We start from the raw sequence: 25,105 nt of genomic DNA on the forward strand, positions 1-25,105 counted from the left end.
TTGGCATGGAAATGGGGTTCTGAAGAAGCTATCTGGAAGATTTTTATGGGTGGACAGTGAGTTGAGTTCATGCAAGATATGATCACTAAACTCTAGGGAGCATCATTCACTTCACGGTCTTTAAGAATGCGACTGTCTATCTAAGAATATCATGTGTCTATGTGATATTTCATGGGCTGCACTACAATGAGGTTTTTAGGAGTTGTGTCCTGATAGAAAGACTTCCTGGGGATCAATTTTGCTCTAAGACATTTGGTAAGAAGTTTTGAATTTTTGTTCATGTGAAAAAGTTATGACTTAAGTAAGATATTGTGTTTACCTTAAGAAAACCATAGGTATATTTTTTATGTATATTTATATGTCAGGTATATGATATCCTGACATTCCAGAATGTCAGGATATCATAAATTTTCAACATGTTACTTAAAAGAAATATTAGCTTGAGTGTTTGGTTTTGAATCCACATTCAGGTATGTTTTTGTGGAAAGTCTGAGAGGCACAGAGGTGAGAATGAGTTAGCTGAAAGTCCTGGTTTGCTTGCACAGTTCTGGTTGAAGCCCATTAACAATATCGTTTTTCACTGTCAGAATTCGGCCACTACAATGATCTTAGCAATAGGGAGCCATTGAACATTTTGAAAGGGGGGTTACCTGGTGAAAGCCTCTTCTTAGAAAGATTTATCTAGCCGTTTGGTTGTGCAGGAGATACACTTAAGACACAACTGACTGAAACTCAGCAAATAATGTGGTATGGCTTAAGAAAAGAGTAAGGAATGGCGAAGGGAAAAGAAAGGGAAGAAATGAGACTTAACAAAAGAAGAATGGATAACTGTAAACAATAACTGTATTTAGAGTCAAGGGCAGAGGGAAGAGAGCAAGAAATCATAGACAGGCGGCCAAGGAAGCTTTCCAGACAGTGTCACTAAAGCTTGAGTACCATAGGATAGGTTGGCCTAGCAGAAAATAGGGTGTGGGTTGAAATATATGGAATTTGGATAAACTTTTTAAAAAATCAACAATGAAAAATCCCAAGCAAATGTGAAGACTATTAGAAATGTGCTAATAAGATTTTACTATTGATATTTCATATTTTGAATTCACAATCCCTTTTATTGGTTTTTGGAACTTGGCATATACTCATTTTTTCATTATGCTCCAACACCAAGTAGAGTTCTGTGCATGTTTGTAAGGATGTGAGAAGTAACAAGTAATTCCGTGTAATCTTTCCCATAGTTGATTGCATTTGCTATTAACTATTAATGTTTGCAAGTTAGTGATTTCTCTAGTGAATTCATTTAAAATTCAACCCATATGATGTATGGGTATAATGTATACCCTAATGATGTAAAATGATTCTAGAGCAATATCCATTTAACCTAATGATGTATGAACACCCACTGTTTTTCCATTCTTCCAAAGGGCTACCATGAACTATGAATAATGGTAGCTAGTTGCTCTTTGGGTTTGGAGCACAAACGATGTATCAGGCACCGTGGTAAGATATTTGTATGCATTTTCTCATTTAATCTTCTCAATCGTGCTATGAGAAAGATATAATTAGACTAGATTTACAGATGAAAGAAAGAGATGCAGAGAAATGGAGTAGTTTGCCTGATATCCGATAGATCATAAAGTGTGGGGTTCAGTTGGAATATAGGCCTGTCTGACTCTGTGCCTTGCTCTTAATGCCATTCTCTTCCTCCAACAATCTGTTCAGATGCATCATACACACCTTCAGCATATACATATTGTTTTTAGCAAGAAAGTAATGTGTATTACCATTGAGTTTGAAAATAGAGAACCAAAAACCTTTTTCTCTCTCTTCCCATTTTCCTTTGGCATTTGTTCTTTAATTAATTCCCATATGTGGCTTATTGACTACATGACTATATGTTAAGTACAGAGATTTACAGAAAGAAAGTATAAGTGTTTTTTTTTTTTAACATGTTTTACTTGGATAGTAAATATTGATGCAGAGATGGCTAGAAAACTCAGGGACAGTTTCTCAAAAGGATCCCTGAGTATATATTCTAATATGACTGAATATATCCTTATACATTTATATCACAGCTAATGAGGTAAGTGGAGAAAGTGGTAATTACCTAAGTAATTTCCCTAAGGGGAAAAAAACCTTTGCATCATTTATTTCAATATTTTAAGAGTGATATATGTAGGCTGGCAATTACTTGAATTTTCTCATTCTTTTCCCTTTTTCTTTTGTGTTTGTGTGTGTGAATCTGAGGTATATTTTTTGTTTGAAGAAAAAGGGCATCGAAGAGAATAATACAATCAGTACTAAAAATTTAATAGTCAAATTAGATTGTGGATTAGATTAGATTAAAGCAGCAGAGAGGTTATGTGTACTTGAAAATATGAAATAGACAGAGTAATTATTTCCTTACTATTCTAAACATGTAATCCTCACATAGATCAACATTAGTGATCTTACATCTTTCCTTGGCATCTTCTTTTTCCATGTCATAAATTAAGCTTCTCATCCTCCTTTTAACTTGATTTTGAACATATTGTGTATGTGTGTGTGTGTGTGTGTGTGTGTGTGTGTGTATTACATTTGGTAGTTCAATTGCTTTGGGGTCCTAGGGCCTGAAGTCAGATTATTTTCTAAAAGTCAGATCTGCCATCCCATTTAGAAATACTTTTGGGAGCTCTATTAGAGTGATTTTTTTTCTTGAAAGATGAAATAGAGAAGAAGGATTTTATTTAAAACACTTGTATACCATGTTAGCTTGAATTTGGACCTTAAAAAAAAGGCTGATGAATATAGTTGATGAATGTGTAATTGAGGACTCAACATTTAAATGAAAAATATATCTCACATTTTTGAAGATCTATTTTAACATCCCAGAAGATCACTGATATGAGGTAATGTTCTAGATATTTCTGTTAAGATGATGTAATGCTAATTGGCTTAGTACAAAAATGGATTCAGTCTACATTCATTCTACCCACCTCCTCACCCCACCGCCAAAATTATGGTTTCCTAAGATACAATGACCAGGGAGGGTCTGAAAGATTAATGTTTGATCAGCTGAAGCAGTATACTTTCCCTGCAGAAATAGATATCAAATCAAATTAAGGGGCATTTGAGAAGGTCAAAGCTGTACAACCCATTCATGTGTTGTATAGAAACATATGAGGCTCTTAAATTTCAATTCGATTGATTCTTGGCAAAGCAATTGTGACAAGGAAAAGAAATTGGATGGATGACATGAATCAGTTCTTGTGATCAAAACTGTAGTAAGAGCAGTAAATTGTACCAATCTGAGACCTCACCTTACCCTTGATTCCAGTTAAAGCTCCTGCTGAGTTTAATGAGAATCCCACTATATCATGCAGGGTCTTGTCCTTTTTTTCTTTCCCTCTAATGAAAGAAATTTTTACAGTCCTATGTGGAGATCAGACTACACTGGTTTATAGGAGTAATGAAAGCACTTCTGTTTATATTTCAAGACTTTATTGCCAATCTAATTTTGAGTATTAAAAGACATTTTTTTTTCTTAAGCCCTCAACACTACCAGGTAGTAGTGTGGCCTAAAATGATAGCTAGATTGGTTAGGACTTAAATGAGAGAAAGCCATCTCAGACACTGGAAAGTCTGTCGATCTGTCTGAGTAGAGGTCTCAGGTAGGAATGATTCTTCTCTTCGGTGTAGCCTCCTGAGCTGGATGCATCTGTCATCTGAGGTTGCCACGGTGTTCTCTGAATGGCTTCCTCTTCATCCAAGTAATTTAAATCACTCCCCATTATTTTTTTCCCTTCCCATTACTTTTAAATTTTTTAGCTGACGACTGGGAAAATACTTGCCATCCATTCTTAATTCAGCAAAACTCACACTTCCTATGTATACTAATGATTGCATTTGTGGGCTCAATTTCTAGAATCAAAAATGTTTTAGTTATCAATGATAAGGATGTTGGATTTAGAATTAACTCTATGACTTGTGTCTTTGCATTGAATAAAGTGGTATGAAACTACAATACAGTAAATTACCTACTATGTTCTCAGTGAAAGCAAGAACTTTCAGAAATAGAAAATGCAAGACTTTTTATCACACGTGCAAAAAAAAAAATCTGTCATATAAGATTCAGATGACTTTATCTCAGTTAATGGGCCAATTGACATTCCTCCTGAATGGACCAGTGATTTAGATACTGAGGATATGGAAAATGAATTCAGAGAAAATCCTATCTGTCAATCACAAGATGGGGCTGCATGTCTTCATATAATGAAACATGTTAATTTATATAAAACATTGTGAAGAAACAGATTAGGATTAGGCACAGATTCCACAGCAATTTGGGTGACAAACCCTAGAAGTTAATCTTGATTTAACTCTTCTATTGGTCTGAAAACTTAAAAAAGTTGAAAGCATATTTCTCGAAGAGTTTCTATGTAAACTTCTACTTCCTTGGAAAGGTGCAAAGTTCCTATGCATTCAAAAAAGCTCTATATGTTGTTTTAGTTCTGAGTGTGTCCTACAAAATACGTATATGCTACTTAGAATAGTTACTAGCATCGACTGCTAATAAAAGTATTTAACTGGGTGCTATTGCCAAATGTTTCTTAAGGTTCCACTGGATAGAATCTTTATCTGGATAGTATACAAACTGCACTCATACTAGTCTCCCTAAATGTTTTCTTAGGAAATAAATGGTACGTAAATAATGAATATAAAATATTGCAGTCGATGGCCACAAAAACCTCATGTAAGGGCAAGCATTTTGCTTGTTTCCAAGAACCTAATGAGAGTTCCAGGGTCTCATTTAATGAAATTTTGTAAAATGCACAGTACGTGACATTGGTTAATAGTGGCCTAAAAACTCAGATTTTAAAATCACATTCAGTAGAGTTACATTTCAGCTGTCCATTCAGAAGCCACACATTAAATGCTTCTGTAATTGGTACAGTGAACAAAAACTGAACAGGCAGGTAATTTTGCTCTCCGACTCAAAGTAAATCCCTGACTTTGCCCTTCACACTTCATACATGCTACGGAGAATAGAATAAACAAATATATCTTTTAAAAATAGGAAATATTCATATTGTTAAGATTTAGAACTACTTGCTATTAAAAGAATTATGATAGCACTATTATTTTTGAGTTGCTGTGGGGGTTTGGGGGGAGTACCAGAGCCTTGGAGATGAGTGTGAAGCACCTTTACTGTTGCAGCGTCCACAGTGGGATCTTCAGTGGCCATTCTCAAGGCAGCCAAGGAACATGAAAGAAACCTTTCACATTAATTGAGCTATGGGATGAACATTGCTTTTTTTGTTTTGGAAATTAAATGCTACATCCTCAAGATCTGCCACATAAAGACTCGTTTGCTCAAATAGGATTCATCAGAGTGTACACTACAACTTGCATTAGTGTAGTTTTCTGCAGGGAACGTGAAACAACACACAAAGTGAGTGCATAACGTGTCTGAAGCCACTGCGGCCTGCAGTCACCTGCTGTCATCACTGGTACAAAAAGGATTAAAATATAAAAGACAATTTATTCTAACGCAATTAGAATTAGTAGCCACAGCGTTTTTGGCCTGGAAGGAACATTTAAAATCATTCAAGTAAAAAAAAAAAAAAAATAAAATAAAATCATTCAAGTCATCTGCTATTTTCATTTTATAGATGAAGAAATCAGATTTAATAACCTTTATTTCTCCGAAGGGCCCCCTTGGGGGTGATAGGTGGTAGAGTGATGCAGGTGGCAGAGACAAAGTGGAAAATAGAAGTGGGACAGGAGTGTCCTAAATCAAAGTGGTGGTAGGCTTTTAATAAATCAATGGCTTCCTTCAATATTTGAGTCTTGCGTTTCTAAATTGTCCGTACATTTTTGATGTTGGGCAATAAAAAACAATTTATTTTGCATTGTGGCAGGGTTTTTTCCCCCCCTCTGAGACCTGGGAAGTCTTTAATCTCCTCTTTCAGAGCACTTGGGTGCAGCATTTCAAAAATAGCCGTATATTTTAGTTCCTCTTGGGAAGCAAAATTTTCTGCGTGTGAAGCCTACCACTCAGGTGTGGATACAAAGCCTGGGATATATCATGTTTATAGCTGCTTCTACCCACCAATGCAATATGTGTACTCCGTATTACTTCCAGAATTCCTTCTAGTCACAGAATTTTTAGGAAGAATTGATTTTCCTTTTGCTTTATAAAATTATGATATGTGTGGAGACTCTTTCGAGTGCAACTATCATCCTGTGCAGTAGCACTTGGCTGAATCAACTACACCCGAAAGGGAGGAATGACTGCATTATAGGACCTTAAAGATCTTTCTGGAACTTTAGTTTTTTTTTTTTTTAAATTTTTTAAAATTTTATGACCCTGAGAAAGAACTATTTTGGAACTTTTCCTCATCTATAACTAATAGCTCCAGGCTCTGAAATTTTATGATCCTACAAATTTAGCAATTTTGCCTTTAAATAGAGTAACTTTCTCATTACCTGTAGATTCATCTTTTTGTATCTTCTGTAATAAGCATTTTCTTTACCTACATTTTTAAAAAACAAATTATTTTAAGGCATTACTAAATTTTAAAGAAAAGGAAAACAAACTTACCCTTTCTACTTTTAAATTTCTACTTTGCAAAATTTTTCCTCTTTTCAAGTTTTTTCTACTTTGCAAAATTTTTCCTCTTTTCAAGTTTTGGTATTTCATAATAAACAATTATATGATATAAAATACTATTAAATATATAACGTGCTTCATAAGGCGATTCATGTTTTAAATTGTCAAACTATTAGAGTAAATTTCATTTTTCCATATACTACATGTTAAGATTCACTTTTGCCTTTAAATATATAATTTTCATTTTTAGAAGCAGAATAAATGATGCACATAGTGTAAGCTTTTTGGATACCATCTAAAACTCCTTTGGAATTTGTAATACTCATTTTTGAGTATTACAAGATATGAGAAGGATTACATGTTTTTTTGCTGACTGAATAAGTTTGGAATAGCCTATATATTTTATTTATTTTTGGCAGCAAATGCCATATGATTTGGTGATAAAAATTCCCAATGAAAAATGCAAGCAAAAATGGAGTCAAATGTTTGATCTGCATAGACAAATGTGGATTGGAATTTGGCGTAAGTTGCTGATATTATTTTAAAAATCATCACTTGGTAATACATAATATATAAAGGCACAATGTTGACTTTATTTTATGGTCTATTTCCTCTAGATTTACTCTGCCTGAATATTATTCATAAAAGAGTGGACTTGGGGCACCTGGGTGGCTCAGTGGTTGAGCATAGTCTTTGGCTCAAGGCTTGATCTCAGGGTCCTGGGAATGAGTCCCACATCGGGCTCCCCATAGGGAGCCTGCTTCACCCTCTCCTGGATCTCTGCCTCTCTCTCTCTCTCTGTATGTCTCTCATGAATAAATAAATAAAATCTTAAAAAAAATAAAAGAGTGGATGTGTGGTTGGGAATGTGGCTCACATCTTCAAAACACTTGCCAAATAATAACAGATAGAGCAGGTTAGAGGATCTGCGTACTAGCGTGTGGTGCCAATTCAGAAATGTCTCCAACAGTTGTGAGTCATGAAATTCCATAAGGCTGGGTTTGTATCTCCCTAAATACAGGAATGAATTAAACCTAATGGTTTCCATCACAAGGGCCTTTGGGTTTCTTCTCTTTTCAAACACAATAATTCCCCTGGCTTGTTTCACAGTGGTTAGCCCTTATTCCTCTACTGTTTTGTTTGCTGCTAATTGTTTCTTCCCAACTATATTTAAGTTTTTTGAGGATGAGTGAAGGTGTCTAATTTACTGTTTTCTATATCTTCCTTCCACATGTAGGAGTGTGTATGGCAGTTAGGCATTCCATTGGTTGCCAAGCAGGGTGGGGCTGTTCATCAGCTGCAAATGGTATCTGAAATGATCAGTGGCCCAGCTGGCTTTCCCACTGAAACTAGGTATAGAGTGGGGTTTAAAGAGACCAGATGTTAGAGCCAGGTTGAGCTCAACTTTTCTCTCTACTAAATATACTAGCTTCATTTTATGCTACAGACTGGTATTTCTGCATCTTGAAGTTGTTTGCTTCTCTCGCTTAGCACTTATCCCCTAGCTGTAGCTGCGTGGACAGTTTCAAAATGGCACTAGCTAATGGCACTAGCTAATGGCACAACTATGATTGCTTGGTTCCCTAGCAAAATTTAAGAAAGCCCTACCACATTTATGCTTCACAACAGCTGGTAATCAACTATCTCTATTCAAGGAGAAAAAGGTAGCAAGTGAATGTTTCCTCTACATTTATATGCTGTGTTGCTCCCCCCCCCTTATGGAAAGAATATGAATAGGAGCTGAAGACTTATGCTCTTTTCAACTTTAAACAACTTATTAAACCTGAACAGGAGTTTATTTATCCACAAAATGGAGATAGGGTATTGTTGTAAGGATTGAATTAGAAATGCTGTACTGATACAAGATATTGTTAGTGAAGACGATTCTTCTATAAATTGATCTTTAGTCTTTGAGTGACTATTTAAAAAATTTTTATTTATTTATTCATGATAGACATGGAGAGAGAGAGAGAGAGAGAGAGAGACAGACACAGGCAGAGGGAGAAGCCTGCTCCATGCAGGGAGCCTGATGTGGGACTGATCCAGGGACTCCAGGATCACGCCCTGGGCCAAGGCAGGCGCTGAACTGCTGAGCCACCCAGGGATCCCCTTTGAGTGACCTTTTGAAGTTTTACTGGTCTTGGCTATAGTGAGATGTCAAGGAGCCTTATTTTGTACAATTTTGCCATCTTCTCTTTGTTCATCCTTATTTCATCCATCAATGAACACAGTCAGAGCTTCTATGATGTCTAAGAGAGACACTGGTGATTAACCAGCTGAACTCTGGGACTCAACTTAAATCCTGGCCCACCACTCATTGGTTGTCTGTGACTTTTTCTCCTTCCCTTTCTCACCTGTGAAAACCGAAAGATAATACCTCTGGTAAAGTGTTTGGCATAGTCGCAGAACCCGACAGATTATGTACTCAATACATGTTAGCTGAGAGTAGTAGTATTAGCACCAGCCACAGAGGTGCTATAGGGGAGACGAAGGAAGTGGAACATGGTTCTGTACTAAAAGAAGCCCTCAGCATAGATGGATCGGAGCTGACTACCCTACATATTTCCCCATTCACTTCTAAAATTTATCAGAAGTGATAAAATGTGTGTTTTTTTCCGATAGAAAAACTTCAGGGCTATTTGTTATTTGTCAGAAGTGACGGCTTCCCCTTGCAATTAATTTAGATGAGTAAGCTTTCATTTTGCCAGGCAAACAGGACAGTGTTCTCTGCAAGTTACAGTTTTCTGTATTTCTTCTCTTGGATGTTGTAGCACAGCTTACGGCAATTTGTAACCAATATACACTGCAACTGTGAACACTATTTTAAGATTTCATCTTAAGCAAAATTGCAGTGGGCGAAATCCAATTCCTTCAAAGCTACTTAATTCAGTATTTCTTCCATGTTAGTCTTGAACTTAGAAAAGATGTTCTTCCTAAATAATGAATTTTATTTTCTTTTATTTTTTCTACTACTAAACTTTTTTCTTTCTTTCTTTCTTTTTTTTTTTTTAGCCAAGTTTTTGGTTGATAGAGAATGTGAAGTTCTTTTCTCTCTACTTTGTGTTTGGTATTCAGAACCCTGCTGGGTGTTTTCAAGTGAGGAAATGTCTACATTTTCTTTAAAGCTGATCTTTTCCTACCGGGTGCATGTATTAACGAACTTGTGAGGATTTACATTGTTTTAATGCTTTCCATATGAAGCTCCTCCTTTGTCATTATTCTTTTTTATGAGAAAGTAGGAGTCTATCATTATCTGTATTTTATGGCCTTTAAATGGGAAAAAATATTGAGTATTTTTATATGGAGATTGCTATAATCAACAGTGTCTAATTTGAAAAAGACCTATACAACACTTGTAAATGTAAGCACATATCTCTATTAATATATCTGCAGTTATGTCATAAATATAATTCCTAGTTTATGTACCATACATTTATATGAAATTTTGGAGGTAAAATATTTAAAATGCTGTTTTATACTGGTAGTCAATTATCCTCCCTTAAGCCTTTGTAAAGTCAGACTCGTGATGAATGCTAATTTGATTTCTCAGGGTGTCTTTATTATCCTAACGATTACAGTCTGCTAACCTCTTCCAGATTCACATTGACTGGTACCTGAAACACTATTGATTGAAAAGGGGTTACAGTCATGAATGACTGAAGAATAACATGAAACTCTACTTAGAGTAGAGTAGGCTTAAAAAAGCCATAGGCTTTTCCCACCACATTTGTGTCTAAGGAATATTATGTTTGTACTGTTTGGCTCTAGTATCTTTATTGTGCTTTGTTGTGCTATCTGCTAATGGATGGAGCGGAGGAAGGCTGAATTGATCCAGATAAGAAAGTACCTGGAGTTATCTCTGAAAGAAAAAATCTCGCTGCAGGAAGGGGGTTGGAAATGGAAGTAGGACACCAGGAGAATGCCAGGTAGGGAGGAGACTGGAGAAGCAGCGAGGAGGGATTTTGCAATGGTGCAAAACTCAAGTGCTTTTGAGTTCAGATGAAACTGATGGTTGATAAGATTGCAAGAGACTCTGTGTGTGGCATGTGTGTGTTACATGATACAATTCCCCCTTTCCTGCTTTTTCTTTTCTTTTCTTTTTTTTTTTTTTTTTAGGAGAGAGAGAAGAGAGAGGGGCAGAAGGAGAGGGGGAGAGAGAGTCCCAACAGGCTCCCTGCCCAATGCATGAGCACCTGCTGTGGGGCTCGTTCTCACAACCTTGGGATCATGACCTGAGCTAATATAAAAAGTCTGAGACTTAAGTCACTGAGCCACCCAGGTGCCCCCTTTTCTGCTCTTTAAGAGACCTCAGTGTAGACTTTTACATCTTAGTGTTTCTGGAATCAGTTTTTATTTCTATTTCTTATTTTAATTCTAATGAATTTTATGTAGTTGGGCCTTATTGGGCAGATAAGAATGGTCAATTTTATTGAAGTGTTATATGTATTTGAAGTAGGATGAGATATGAAATATGACTGTGAAACATGAAATGAGAAATAAATGCAAGAGAAGTGTACTTTGAATTTTGGCATGACCCAGAGTGGATTTGTCTTGGAGATATACTATACTTGCAGCTGCATCATAAATATAATATCAGCTCTCCCTCCATCACAAAGAATTGTTGAATAGTGATCATTTCTTTAATTTCAAGTAATTTCTACTAGATTTGTTGCTGCTACTAAATGTAGAAAATCACAAAGCACAAGAAGTTAGATGTTTACTTTAAATAATTCCTTTAAAAATAATTACTCTTATTTAGTATTTTCATTATCTATTTAGGGGGTCTTGAAGAGAGATTCATTTTTTTATTACAGATTGTTTACCATTCAATTGTTTAATTAAGCCTCATAACAACCATGTGATTTAGGTAGTATTATTTTCCCCATTTCATAATTGAGAAAACTGTGGTATAGAAATTATCATTTGCTCAAGGATTATCTGATAGTGAGTATTGGGCCAGGATTCAAAACTATGTCCATTGAATATGCAACCCACCTCTAATCTGCCAGAGTGCTCACTTTCATATAATAGTAATGTTGCTGACCTAAGCTTTTTTTTTGGGGGGGGGATTTATAGTATTGTTTTAAATTTTCATAGCATTTTGCACTCCTTTGAGTTCCATGACAAGTTGCTTTTTCTTTATCATACAAAGCTTTTCCCTTTTGTTTTTAACTTTTGGAGGCCACTTTAAACCAAGCTTTCAGCAAATCTGAATGTGTGCACTTGGGTTGCTTTGTCTAAGGTGGGCTTGTACAGTTGCTCAATGGTGCTGACTCAGAGGGTAGAGAATGTCAAGGTGGTATGGCAAAGGGCAGAACAATTTGTACTGAGTTTTACCTTTTCCTTTTCAACTCTCTCGCATTTTTAATTTCTATTTGCAAGGGTATCCCTTCTTTGCCCAGTAATTCTCTTAGCTTGATGGTTGCCATCTTGAGCCACTTCTCACCATCCTTCCCTTAAAGAAGATTGGGTTGGGGAAAAAAAAATGGCGATTGACTGTGAGAGATTAAACTTTGGATGAGTTGCTTCTTCTCAGCCAACATTCACTGAAGAAGAATTTTAAAGAAGAATCTTGGGTGGGACCTAAGCATAAGCCCTTTGAAATATCAGATACTGTTGCCCAAGCAATTCACTCAACATTTTATTTCAATTAATAAATTGAACTTATTATTTAAATTTAAAATTATTTAGGAAGTATTTTTTTTAAACAAATGACTCAGTTTCTGTGCTCCCTGTTTCCTCATTATTCATTCTAAATGTGCATGGGTACATGAGTAAAATATCGAGTTGTTCTATCTAATGACAAAAAAGCTACAAGTTGCATTTATATAGTACTTGACAGACACTAATCACTTTCACATTTGTTTCCTTGGTTCTGAAAAGGACCCTCTGAAACAAACACTTGCCCCTTTACAGAGCTACAATAGAGGCACAGAAAGAAAAGGGACCTGACCAAGGTTGGCTAGCTGAGAGAGTCAAGACGAGGGCTCAGGTCTTCAGAATCCTGTCCTTGGCTCTTCCAGCAATGCAGCACCAGCAGCATGTGGACAGGGGCGGAGCTGTTAGGGCTTAAGTCCTCTATTCTTTTGAGTTCCTAGTTGCAGAGCTGGTCAGAGGAGGGAAATTACACTAGAGGACCATGCTACTCCCCACACTGTTCCAGACACCCCACTGATCACCAGCATTAGATTTAATCCAAGTGTGGTTCTGGACCAGCAGCATCAGCACCATCCAGAAGCTTGTTAGAATCGCAAATTAATGAGACCCACCTCAGACCCATGGAATCGGAATCTCTGGGGTGGGATCTGAGTGCTGCTGATGTGCAGTAAAGGTTGAGAGACATTTTAACTAAGGGATTGGATTGGTTGATAGAAGACACTAGTTAGATATTTCAAGTTTGTATCCTCTGGGTAGATCATAGTACTTCCTAACTGATGTTCTTTGTGTAGCACTATGAGCTGTCCTGTAATATTGTAGTGTAGTATAATAAAATTTTTTAAATGGTGGAGACTTCCAGTTACGGTTATAAATTATTACTATTAGTATTCAACTTTTTTGTATGTATAGAGTCTTGTCTTCTACAAAAGACTAAATTCCTCCAGCAAGAGAATCATATTTATTTATATTCTCATGACACTTAGCATAGACATAGACTTCAGAAGAGAATTGGTGTTTGAATCTATTTTATTTTGATAAGTCTTGTCATTAACTATTAACTATTAATGACTTGTGACTAAAGGCAAATATGTTTAGTGTGTGACTTCCCTCCTGAGTGCATATTTGATTCCAGGACTTACAGGAGTAAGTGCTAAACTTTATTAGTTTTATTTTTATTACATGCATATATTATACTATTATAATCAAATAGAATGCTTATCTAATATATATTATATATACCTGTATATCTCTCTCTATATATATCTTCATTTGACATATGTTCTGGCCCTGGCCTTGAAGCTTACCACATATGAACTTGACTGAGTAAATTCTTTGAGCTTAACTTTACTCATTTTAAACAGAGCAACATGTATACTAGGCCCATTTCATAGAGACTATATCCAGATTAAAAAGGACAGAGCAAGTAAATATTTTCTAAGAGCTACAAGGTCCATTATAGAAGATCATGCTATCTAACTTTTCTTTTGAACATTTTACATTTTTCAATCTATGTTTGTCTGCTCTCTTTTTTTTAATATAAAAGGAAAAGATAAGCCTGAAGTAGAATGAAAAGATTTTTAAAGTGACAGGACTCTTGGGTCATATAATTTGTACATCAAAAGACTAGAATTGACTCTGGTAATTTTTCATGTGTTTGAATGAGGATAATGAGAAGGATGTTAACTGGCATTTCTCAGATAAAGCTGCAAGACTTAAATTACAAAAAGAGATATTAGTGTTAGGAATAATAAAGAACTTTACACTCATAAGGGCAATATGTTCCATAGCAAGGTTCCAAAGGAAACAGCAATAAATTCTAGTGTCTGCTCAACTGCCTGACTAGGTTGGTGCTCTTTCCCGTGAGAGACTGGAAGTGATAACAAGTAACGTCTAGATGAGATTTTCTGGTCTCAGTTTTGCAACAGTCAGTATATTACGGGCTGAGCTTTGTCACGTGAGTTAGGCTTCTATCTAGGAGGAATCTGGAACTGAAAGATTATCGTTAGGTTCACTGTGGGTGTTGTTGTTGAATGGAAATCAGACTGGGACTGCAGTGCATGGGAAAAAAATCTTCCAAAAGAGGAAGTGAAGAGTGCAAACAAAAATTTAAAGTTTAAAATGCTCTCTTGTACAAGTATTTGTGGAACTAGGTTTAGATAAAGTTCATCCATTTCTTTTTATCCTGATACAAAGACCCAACTTGAAAGGTTGAAAGATTGACAGATTGATATTCTGATGATCTACTGTTACACTAATCATCTGTATTATGGATGGTGTACACTCTGAACTCAAAAGTACAATTATTCCAAAAGAATAACTGCTAAATAAGCACTCATACCAGCATTGCTTTATGATTTTGTGTGGAAAAAAAAAAAGAGTCCCAGGCAATGTTATTTTTAATGTACTATACAAAAACTGTAATTATCTATTTCTGGTCAAATTTTTTGAGTTTTGTACTTTTTCCAAGTATTAAATATTTTAATCTGGAGGTCGACAAAATTACAAATGAGGAAAGTTTAAAAAATTTTTGCTACAGTTTTATAGTATAATGTATGGCTGCTTCTCTTAAGTACAATTCCTAGAGAAGCTATATTTCCAGATGACTAGCAAAATGATTGCCAGAATGCATTAATTAACCTTTATATTCACATAAAAGTGTTTTGTGAGAACAAATGTACACAAAATGTTATCTTTAATCATGGCTAATAAAAATGGGTTATATAAATACAGGTTTTACTACTGTAAATGTCTCCTTGACAAATGACAAGACCCGATTCCTTTATTAAAAGATAATTAAAAATGTTTCACAAGGGATTCAGAGCCTTCCTCCTACCTGCTTGCTTTTGAGGTAATAAGGGGAAGAGTCTTAAAGTAATATTTAAAGATTATACTAAAGGTGGATGCCTGGGTGGTATATCTCTTTTAGTTCTAGGTTTATTTCATAAAACAAAATACTAAAAAAAGTTAAATATTAAGTATCTATGGAGGGAGGTAAGGGTCCATTTTAAAATATGATAAACACAGGGGATCCCTGGGTGGCGCAGTGGTTTGGCGCCTGCCTTTGGCCCAAGGCACGATCCTGGAAACCCGGGATCGAATCCCACGTCGGGCTCCTGGTGCATGGAGCCTGCTTCTCCCTCTGCCTGTGTCTCTGCCTCTCTCTCTCTCTGTGTGTGTGTGACTATCATAAATAAATAAAAATTTAAAAAAAAAATAAAAAAAAAATATGATAAACACAATGCCATTGATTAAGTTTTTTTTTTTTTCCCCAGAACCAGTCGTCATGGTGTGTCCACATCAGAATTTCCTGCTGCTTCCTTAGCTGAGCCTTTAGACAGCCATGTATTCCATACATTACAACCCCCAAGGTCTCAGAGCTCTTGTTCCCCCAAAGCCTAAATCATGGCAATTATTTTAATAAGTCCCAAGTTAGCAATTAAAAGTAGTCGCCAGTTTGAAGGTATCTCCTCTTCAAAGTGAGTCTGTACTAAGAAAAGATAAGACCATATCAGGCTTGTTAGACAAAATGGTGGTCTCACAAGTTTGCCCTCCATGGTGGGAACACCTCTGACATGGAGCATATATAAGAGTAGCTGGTACTGGTTAGAGAGACAGATTCTGGAACCAGAAGGCCTGGCTCAAGTTCTGTATCTAATGGTATGACCTTGGGTAAAAGTCACTTCGTCTCTCTGTGCCTCAGTTTCCTTATCCATAAAAGTATTTACTTTTTCAGATTATTGGATGATTAACGTGACTAATATCTGTAAGGCGCTAGTGCCTAGCGTGTTATATATGCTATATAAGGATTAAATCAATCAATAAAAGTCATTTCTTGCAGACACTCTAAAATTTATGTCTATGCCAGAAAAATGAATCTTGAAAGAGAACAGTGGCAGAGGAAAAGTGTTGATTGACAACAACAACAAAGGAATGGATGACCCTGGGCTTAATCCCACTTTAGGTTGCATAACGTTATATCCTACCACTCTGTGGCCAGTTTTATTTGGGACTATGTTTTTAGTGCCCTATTTGGGAAATGTTGTATTTCTAATTTGAGATATTTTATGTATAGTATAATTTTGTAGGACAGCATTTCCAGAAATGTGGTAATGCACCCACTGGATGGGAACACTGACATATGGTATTTTTGATGTTATTCTTCGAAGACCAGTTTTTGTTTTTTTCTTTTGGCTAACTTTCTTAAAAAGTTAATATGGAATAAGAGAGGTCTTTCATTGGCTGAAGTAAAGAGAAAACACATTCATAATCTGTTTTCAAGATGCACCCATACTCAATACATTATTAATAATTTTCTCACATGGAAGAAATTGTCTGTTAGAATAATTTGGTAAGTAACAAGTATGGGCTATGTTTAAAGGCAATTTTAGTGTTGTTCAATCTTCTGTTTTAGTTTCTACAGTATGTGGAATATTTGTAGCGAATTTGCTATATGGCAAATGGAATTAGGCAAATTTTAGATTATCCCATAACTAAAAGGTTTGAGTTGAACTCTTTGTTCTGCATGTTGTTTTGTAAATAACAGTAAGCTAGCAATATTGATTCATCATCTTGCTCAACTGTGCCACAAGCCATATCTGTTTTTTTCTTAGACACACACACACACACACACACGCACACACACAGAGTCAAATTCTCATTTTCCACATTTCTCTTGAAGGTCTTCCGCTGAGTCCTACAACACGAATATATTTTTAAAAATCCAATTAAGAGCGTGATGGCAGAGAACACATAACTCCCAGAGGAATAAAATCCCTAAGAGTATGAGTTTGGAAGTGAAATATTTTGTAAAGATTGCCATGCATTTGAAAATATTAAGACCCGATACCAAACCTTAGTATGGGAGGAACATGCCTATCACAATTCTCTATTTCTAAAACTGACATGTTTGGTGGTTAGAATCAGCATCAACTGGGAATTTGTTAGGAATGCAAAATATCTAGCCTCAACCAGACTTACTGTATCAGAATTTGCATTTTAATGAAAATCACAAGTAATTCATCTGCACATTAAATTTGGGGAGCACAGTAATATGAGACTATTAAATATCTTACAGATGGATTATAGTTACATGAAACCTAAGAGAAAAAAAATCCCTGCCAGTGCAAACATGGAAATAAATCCACTTTTGATGATCCTAAAAATTAGTTCATGTTTGTTTTTGGAACTCCTCCCTCAGTATCACTTTGTATCTGTGTTTTTGCTGCTAGCCTGCAAGATCCCTGGAGGTGGACATTGACATCTGGGTATGTCCCCAACATCTCGGGCACATTTTAAATAAATGAATAAGTAAACAATATTTTTGTTAATTTATTCCTTTATTTAAACATTAAAATATTCTGTTCCTATATAATTTTGCTGTTACTACTGACCATTCTCTACCATTCATCCACTACAAACTCCCCAAAGTAACATCAACGATAATTATAATAGCAATGGAATGAAACCAGAAAGTAAAATCATAAGAGAACAACTAACCAGGGTTTACACCCATTTCCACTCATTTTATCTATCTCCTTGAAAAGGTCCACAAATCCTTTTCATCCACTAGAGTAAAGGATGGCATTAATTTATTGAATAAGCAGTTGAATGTTACAGATTTTTTTAAAAAGAGATTTTATTAAATAGTATTTGAAACTGGCTTAAAAAAATCACCTATTTCCTAGGAGAACTTGATTGCCCTCTAGTGGGGTGAAAGTTAATGTGAACTCCAAGATTTTCCAATTCAGAGAACCAGGAAAGAAAACCAGCCTCTGTTCTGGAAACATCTGGGGCATCAGCTAATTTGGTATTTGCTTCTTATCTGGCAAATATCTTGCATTTTTCATATAAGGTCACAGGTCCTCTGACAACAGAATAGTGTGCGTTTCTCCAAGGCCAAATAGGAAAGTGGTACGAGCTGGAATTAGATTTCTGCAGCTTGGGAGTGGCCTCACCCGCAGTGGGCAGTCACCTGCTCAGGGCCGGCATCAACTCCTGGGGTGGGATGGGGCATATAGTCAGTCCTACTCAGTTGGAGTAAATAACAGTGGTGATTGACAAATCAGGAATTTTCCTAAAGATGGTCTGGATTCATTAATGACAAAAATGCTCAACTACATATATGCTTGATTCATCTCCAGTTTCATTTTAAACTGTACAAATTTAACTTGAAATTCTGGATGATAGTAACTACTAGATATTCAGAGAATTAAGTAACTATTTTGATCCTAAATTGTAGGGTGGAAGATTATCATGTTGTGTGAATCAGATTTGTGGCAAACTGAAAGGACTGATAGGCACTCTTGAATCTGAGTAAAATGTAGCCTCTTGCAGCATTTTTCCTTTTTTTTTTTTTTTTTAAACCATAGAGAAGAGGCTATTTGATGGAAGGCATACTGGGCCAAATGACTGAATGCTTATTGTATAATCTCTCTATTAATAATTTAAAAAATCCCCAAAGTAAATGTGTTTTTAGTGCAACAAATAAAATCCCGCTAAAAATGTAAATGCCTAAGAGCAGAGGCAATCATTCTAACAATAAAAATACTCCCTTCCCCCTTCCTTAGGATAGAATAGTTTACTAAAACCTGTAGGTCACTTCACAAAACCATTGCAAATTGTGACTGAACAAAATTCCAGACTTTAATGCTAAAAACCACTCCATCTTCTTTATTTATTATTTTAAAATATGCTTTCAGAGAATTTTAACCTGTGTAGACCAACACCACCAGGTATATTAATTCATACCATCATACTAGCTATTTGTATTGGCTACACTTGCTCACATAATGCTTACTGCAGGCTCAGCTTACTCTGCTGGAATTAACCATATATAGAATTGATTGATAAGCTACTGCTATTTCTCTTTCAGCTTGATCTTGCAATCCTGACCAAATTCTCATTTTTCCGCTTCCGGCTATTTATATATCCATTTAGAAGGCACCCACTTCATTAGAGAAGATAATGGGGAATACTATATGCACCTAGCACAATCATGCTGAATAATTGTTTAATGAATCAGGAAAAAGCACCCACCCTGGTGATTAATTGATTATGCTTTGCAACTGAAATGATTTCAAAATCCATTATTTTAGCATTGCAGGGGTTGTACTTCTTCTCATGATTTGCAAATTCAGCTTACTCATGGCAGAAAGGACCCTTGCAATTGTCATATTTTGGGTGGGATTTTTATTAATGGGATGGTGTCTACCATTTCACGATCCAGGTTTCTGTGTAGAATTGAGACTGTCAATAATCAGCAATTGGAAGAACAATTCAAAAAAAAAAATAAAAGAAACGGTTACATTTTGTGCATCACCTGTTATTTATATACTGATTGATAGATATGACCTTATGGAATATGCAGTGAAGATCCTAACATCTCAATTATATATGTATAATTTTACCCATTGCAGTCACAAACAATTATCTGCGGAGAATTTTCCAGCAATCTTTGGCACACAAACTCTACCCTTAGTAAGCACCTGCACATAATATGAGACCCACAAGAACATATGTAATCCCGACAGGAATTGAAAATACATTCCGCTTTATAATGTAAAATGAACAGGACAAAAAAAAATTCTTGGTTTTGAAGGCTGGAGGGTAAGGAACGGAGGAGTAGGAGGAAGAAAAGTGAGTGCAACAAGGGTTAATGCTGCTTAATGAAATTCAATCATTCAAGCCTTTTGGATCAATAAGGCTACTGAGTCACGAAGTAATAAGAATAATTAGAAAGATTTGACATAATACTGATAACGATGAGTCCGCGGCCGCCCTCCTGCAGCGGAAACCTCTCGGCGGTGGGGGTGGGGTGGGGTGGGGTGGGTGGGTGCAGAACGCAGAGCGAGATCGCCCCGCGTGCCTCGGCCTGGGGACCTCTCTGGACTCGGGGTGAATCGCGACCTGCGGGACGCGGGGGTAGCTCAGGACACTGCGCAGAAGCGCGTCTCCCCGGCTGCCCCGCGGGGGCGGGCGCCCAGCTCGGGGGAGGGGAGCGCACAGGGCGCGGCGCGGGGCTCTGCAGGGCTGGCAGCGCTCCACGCGCCGGCTCGCCAAGCGCGCCCCCCAGCGGCCAGCGGCGGACCGGGCCGGGCCGGGCCGCAGCCGGGAGGGGAGGGGAGGGGAGGGGAGGGGAGGGGTGGGGTGGGGTGGGGCGGCGCCGCGCTCGCTCGGCCGCGGTCTCCCGCAAAGGGCGCGCGTCCCGGGAACCGAGGGAGAACCCCGCGTGGGGCCCGGGGCTTCAGCTGGGGGCAGAAAGTGGCCTGAACTCCGCGGGCCGCAGGAGGGCGAGAGGAGAAACCCCGCGGCCGCCCCTCCGGGAAGGGGTCACCTCTGCGGTCCTGCGGCCGGCTGGGGCGTGGCGGCGCCTTTGTATGGCCGGGCGGGGCTCAGCGGCCTCTGCAGAGCCACCCCTGGGCCGGGGCCCCGGGCATCACCGCAGAGCGCGGGGCGTCTGGGGGGTTCCGGGCTGCGGGGCTGGAAAAAGGGGCCCTGGGTCTGCAGAGCGCGTAACTGCCCCTCCCCGGCGGGGTTCGACGCCCAGCCTCGGAGCCCGAGGTCCCCCCAGCGCGGCAGAAAGGGTGCGGCAGGGCGGAGCTGCGCGGGGCGCATCCCGCAGCGGTCCCCGGTCCCCGGGGAGGGGAGCCTCAGCAGCCGCCCGATCCGGGGCCCCTCCCTGCCCTGCACCCCAGCGGCCGCTGGAACCGCGGGGGCGCTTAGAGGCGCACGACCGGCCGGGGAATCTCTGTCTCAACTGTTTCTCCTATATGTAGTATTCAGGTTGAGCCCATAGAAATTGTGGTGATTTGGTCCCGTTTGACCTAGAAGACGGTATTTCACGTGGCTCGATCTCAGAAGTTGGCCTCTTTTGTAACTGTGTTGCTGCATCTACACCTACCCAGGTTCCCGAAGCTTTTACCCCGAACGATCAATGGGCTCAAAGAAGCCTTTCTCCGCGTCAATGTCTAGTCACCCTCTGTGTGCAATGTGGGTTTTTGAAAAGAAAAAAAAAATGTTAACCCACTTTTGGCCTCCTCTCCCTTCAACAGAACAATGAGGCCGGGGTGGGGAAGGCAGGGGCAGTGGTCAGGGCTCGCTGGGAAGCCGAGGCTGGGAGGCAGGAGCGACCAGCGCGGGGCGTGGCTCTGCTGTCCCCCCCCCCCCGGCTGGGCTCCGGGGTGTCGCGCTGCGCTCCCCACCCCGGCCCTGTTTCGGCTGAAGCTGCTGCACCCGGCAGGGGGGAGGAGGGAGGGCGCCGGCGCGGCTTCACACAGGGTGGGGCCGTCCGCATTGTGCGCCCAGCGCTGCAGGTGCCTCCCCCGGGGACCGCTCGTCCTCACACAAAGAAACCCCACCCCAGCGCCTGCGAAACCGCTGTCCCTCCACCCCGCCCCGCCGCGCGCTCCCCCGCCCCTGCAGCTGCCCACCCGCGCCCTCCTTGCCCTCCCCGACTTCCTCTCCCCTTCCCCTCCCTTTCCCTAAAACAAAGGAGCGTAGCACCCCCACCCCCCGCCCTAACCTCCCCGCACCGCGCCCCAGGACTAGCGGTTTTTCCGACGAGACAATACCATAAAATTTGCCCCGTTCTCCGCCCGCCGCCCCCCTCCCCCCGTCTCCACCCATCTTTCAAACAACCTTAGAAGGGACCGATTTGACTTCGCGTTTTTCTTTTTTCCTTTTCCCCACCTCCCTCCCCTCTTCCCCATTTTCTTTCTTTTTTCTTTCTTTTATTTTTTAAACTAGAGAAGAAATAAAGGATGTTAGGAAGCACTTTCCAAAAATGTCCCTTAACCTCATTTAAGGCAAACAGTAAAGGTAGCTCCCCCACCCCACCCCCCAACTATTGGGCCCTAATTTTAAACATAGAAACAGAACAAATTCTCTACCCACGGGAGGGCAACTTACCTGCTTCTACCTTCCAAAAGAAAATTTTAGTTTTAGATTTCCAGGGACCCCCCTCTTTGCCCTTCCCAAACCCGCAGAACTGCCTTCGTCCTTCCCGGTTCCTGTTTTTTTTTTTTTTCTTTTTCTTTTTTTTCTTTTTTCTTTTCTTTTTACCATTAACGTCTTTTTCTCTACAAAATATTTCCGAATGCCTTCAAAGCTCTAAGAAGGAAGGTGAGAGGTGGGCTCCAGGTCGAGCCGAGGGAGAACGGGGCGCGATGCCTTACCCATTGCTGTTTTAGCCATTGTAGGGATGTGCAGATGCTGAGCGGCGGCGAAGGCGAAGGGTCCAGCTACAGCAGCGGAGAGAGCGAGAGAGAAGACTGAATAAGGCACTGAGTCTGCAGAGTGGGACCGTGCGAGAGAAAGAGCAAGAGGCAGGAGCCCATGAATAATTATCACTCAGAAGCTCAAGCAGATTGGCTCCCAAGGTCCCCTGACATGACTCCCGCAGAGTCAGAATCTCCAAGCATTAAATATTGATCGGCCAATGGTGCTGGAGTACAAAGTACCAGAATGCAGTTTGAAATGGAAATCCGTCCTTCCCTGGCAGCTCCCCCCCGTTTTGGGGGCCTGATAGTACAGTCCAAGTAGAGTGGAGCCTTAGCCCAGAAGCCTCCTAGGAGCTAAGAACTGGGCTGTGCCTACCTGGGAGCCAGGAGGATTGACTTTGTTCACACATGTTTTATCGCACAAACAGAAAAAGGGAAAGGGGTTTAGAGCTTTGAGAAGTCTTCACAACATGCTGACTATTGGAAACATTTGTGGTTTTACTTGCTCATGGTTTCTCTTTCACCCTTGGCCCTGGTTTGGTAGTTTGTGGTATTTAAGCTTGACCCCATGCCTGGCTATTGGTGGCAGATTGAAACAGAATTGCATTGTCGTCCTTTGTCTCTCAGCACAGCTTGGTCTCTTGAAGGTCTCTCAGTAGAGTGAGGCCTGGTGTTTTCTACTCTTGGCACAGAAGGAAGAGGCTGTTTGGGCTGCTGAGGAATAGGTACATATAGTTATGGTCTACTTGGGGACCTTATGGAGGAGGACCTGTGTCTGTGTCTTGTCCACGGGCTTACAGGGAGGAACCAGGTTGGCTGACTGGCTTGAGTGTTGGAGGAACCAGAGGTGGGTAATGCCATTCTGCCTTGGAGATGTAGGATAATATGGATTGAAACCCCAGTGACTCTTGCAGGTCTCAAAAGAGAAACCTTTATACTGAAAACCCATCCGAGATGAAAGGTGTGATCTGGAGCATGGTTTTTCAGAGATCCAGAGACTTCATTGATATAGGCCAAAGAAAGATGTGTTTGGGATTCAGGCTGAGCAATGTGGTGTGTGAGGAACTCCCAGGTGCAAAATGTGACCTTTCGGTAGAGAGAAGATATTCACTAATTCATTCCTATTGACTTAATGAACTTCATTCATTAATTCATTCTTTCTTAGAAGACTTGCATAAATATTAATTGAGCATTTATCACATGCCAAGGTTTGAGGACAGAACAGTGAAAAAGATTTTAGACCTTGTTCTCATGGAGATTTTAATCTCTGTTAAATTAACACAGTGATTAAATTAACTCAGTGATTTCACTGAGTCTTCCTCCCTTCTAGATCCATTCAGAAACTGTGGTTTTTGACATTTGAAAAGAGAAAAGGCAAAGGATTGTTAATTCTATTGCATTTGAAAGCCAAAAGAATAGCACATTGTTGAAATCATGAACATATACAAAATCCTGGCAATTTTTAAATTTTATAGAAATGATTGGGATTATTCTAATGAATGAAGTAAATTCTTAGCAGCTTTCTATTAAATCACATTTCAAAATTTTTTTCTAGCCTCATGAATAATAACGCAGTTTTGAACACATAAAAAACCGTTTGGAAGTAACAGGCACTCTCCTTGGTGCTGAAATAAATTTCTTCACCTCCTGTTAACTTGTAAGACATTTAAACCCCATAGACATCTTGCTGAGTGATGGAAAGTACTGGAACTAGAGCAATTCTGACCTGCTGAATCATAGGAAAAATAAAACATAAAGTGGTGATCAATAAAATTACTTCTCGAACAGGAAGATTAGAAATTATTCCTCTCGTCATTGTACAGGTCTGTGAGTATGACACAGCAATAGAGCAGCATGGAAGTTGCCAGCATCTGGAAATAACCGTTTTCTCCCTTTCTATGGTCATTGTCCACTTTAAACGTGAGAGCTAATTCCTTCTCAGTGGAGTACTTATCAGCCATAAGATGAAGGACCTTCAGCATGTCTGTGTGACTCATATTTTTAGAGTATTCCTCTTCTCCCCACCACACCCTTTCCCCTCAGGCTATGTATCATCTTTACATATTCTTCAGCTTCCTTGGAGAACAAGATCCCTAAGTCATGGCATTAAGGACTTTAACAACTACCACTAGTAGTTGAATAAGATCTTTTGCACTTTTAAATAAACAAAACAAAACAAACACACATTCTACTATCTAATTTCTAATCCTATGGTGAACATTACTTACTAATGGATAGGAATATGAGAAGGAAGTCAGTATATATAGGGGCAAGTGTTAGATGTGTGTCTTTTTTTCTATTTCTGACTTACTGGGCATTAGTCTCCTAACCTCAGCTGTGTGTGATTTTCAAGTAATGCTAAGCAGGGGAGAGGGTAGGTTAGTATGTTTTACTATACAATATAGGAATAGTAGGCTGTCATCAACTGGCTAAGAACAATTAAATAAATTCAAAGAGCTGACTTATAATCAATTCCTGTTCTTTCTTTTAACATAACAATTTCAATCATGGATCTTGGCCTGGGAGGGTAGGGATAATCAGGAACAGGGAATTATTTTATATTTAATAACTTATTCATTATATGTTCATTTGTTCAGGTATTCATTCACCCAACAAATATTTATTTAGTGAAATTTTGGGCTTC

General features: G+C 39.0%; 1 protein-coding gene across 1 annotated transcript in view; it reads right to left on the reverse strand.

Moving 5' to 3' along the window:
* STMN2 (stathmin 2) overlaps positions 1–22,666 on the reverse strand; it is a 49,968-nt gene extending 27,302 nt beyond the window's left edge. Inside the window, exon 1 of the mRNA XM_077876482.1 lies at positions 22,417–22,666. Coding sequence (XP_077732608.1) covers positions 22,417–22,435 — 19 coding nt within the window. The 5' untranslated portion in view covers positions 22,436–22,666. The remainder of the gene's footprint in view (positions 1–22,416) is intronic.
* Positions 22,667–25,105: the final 2,439 nt, after the last annotated feature.

This window comes from Canis aureus, chromosome 28 (assembly GCF_053574225.1).
Source record: "Canis aureus isolate CA01 chromosome 28, VMU_Caureus_v.1.0, whole genome shotgun sequence".
Lineage (NCBI taxonomy): Eukaryota > Metazoa > Chordata > Mammalia > Carnivora > Canidae > Canis > Canis aureus.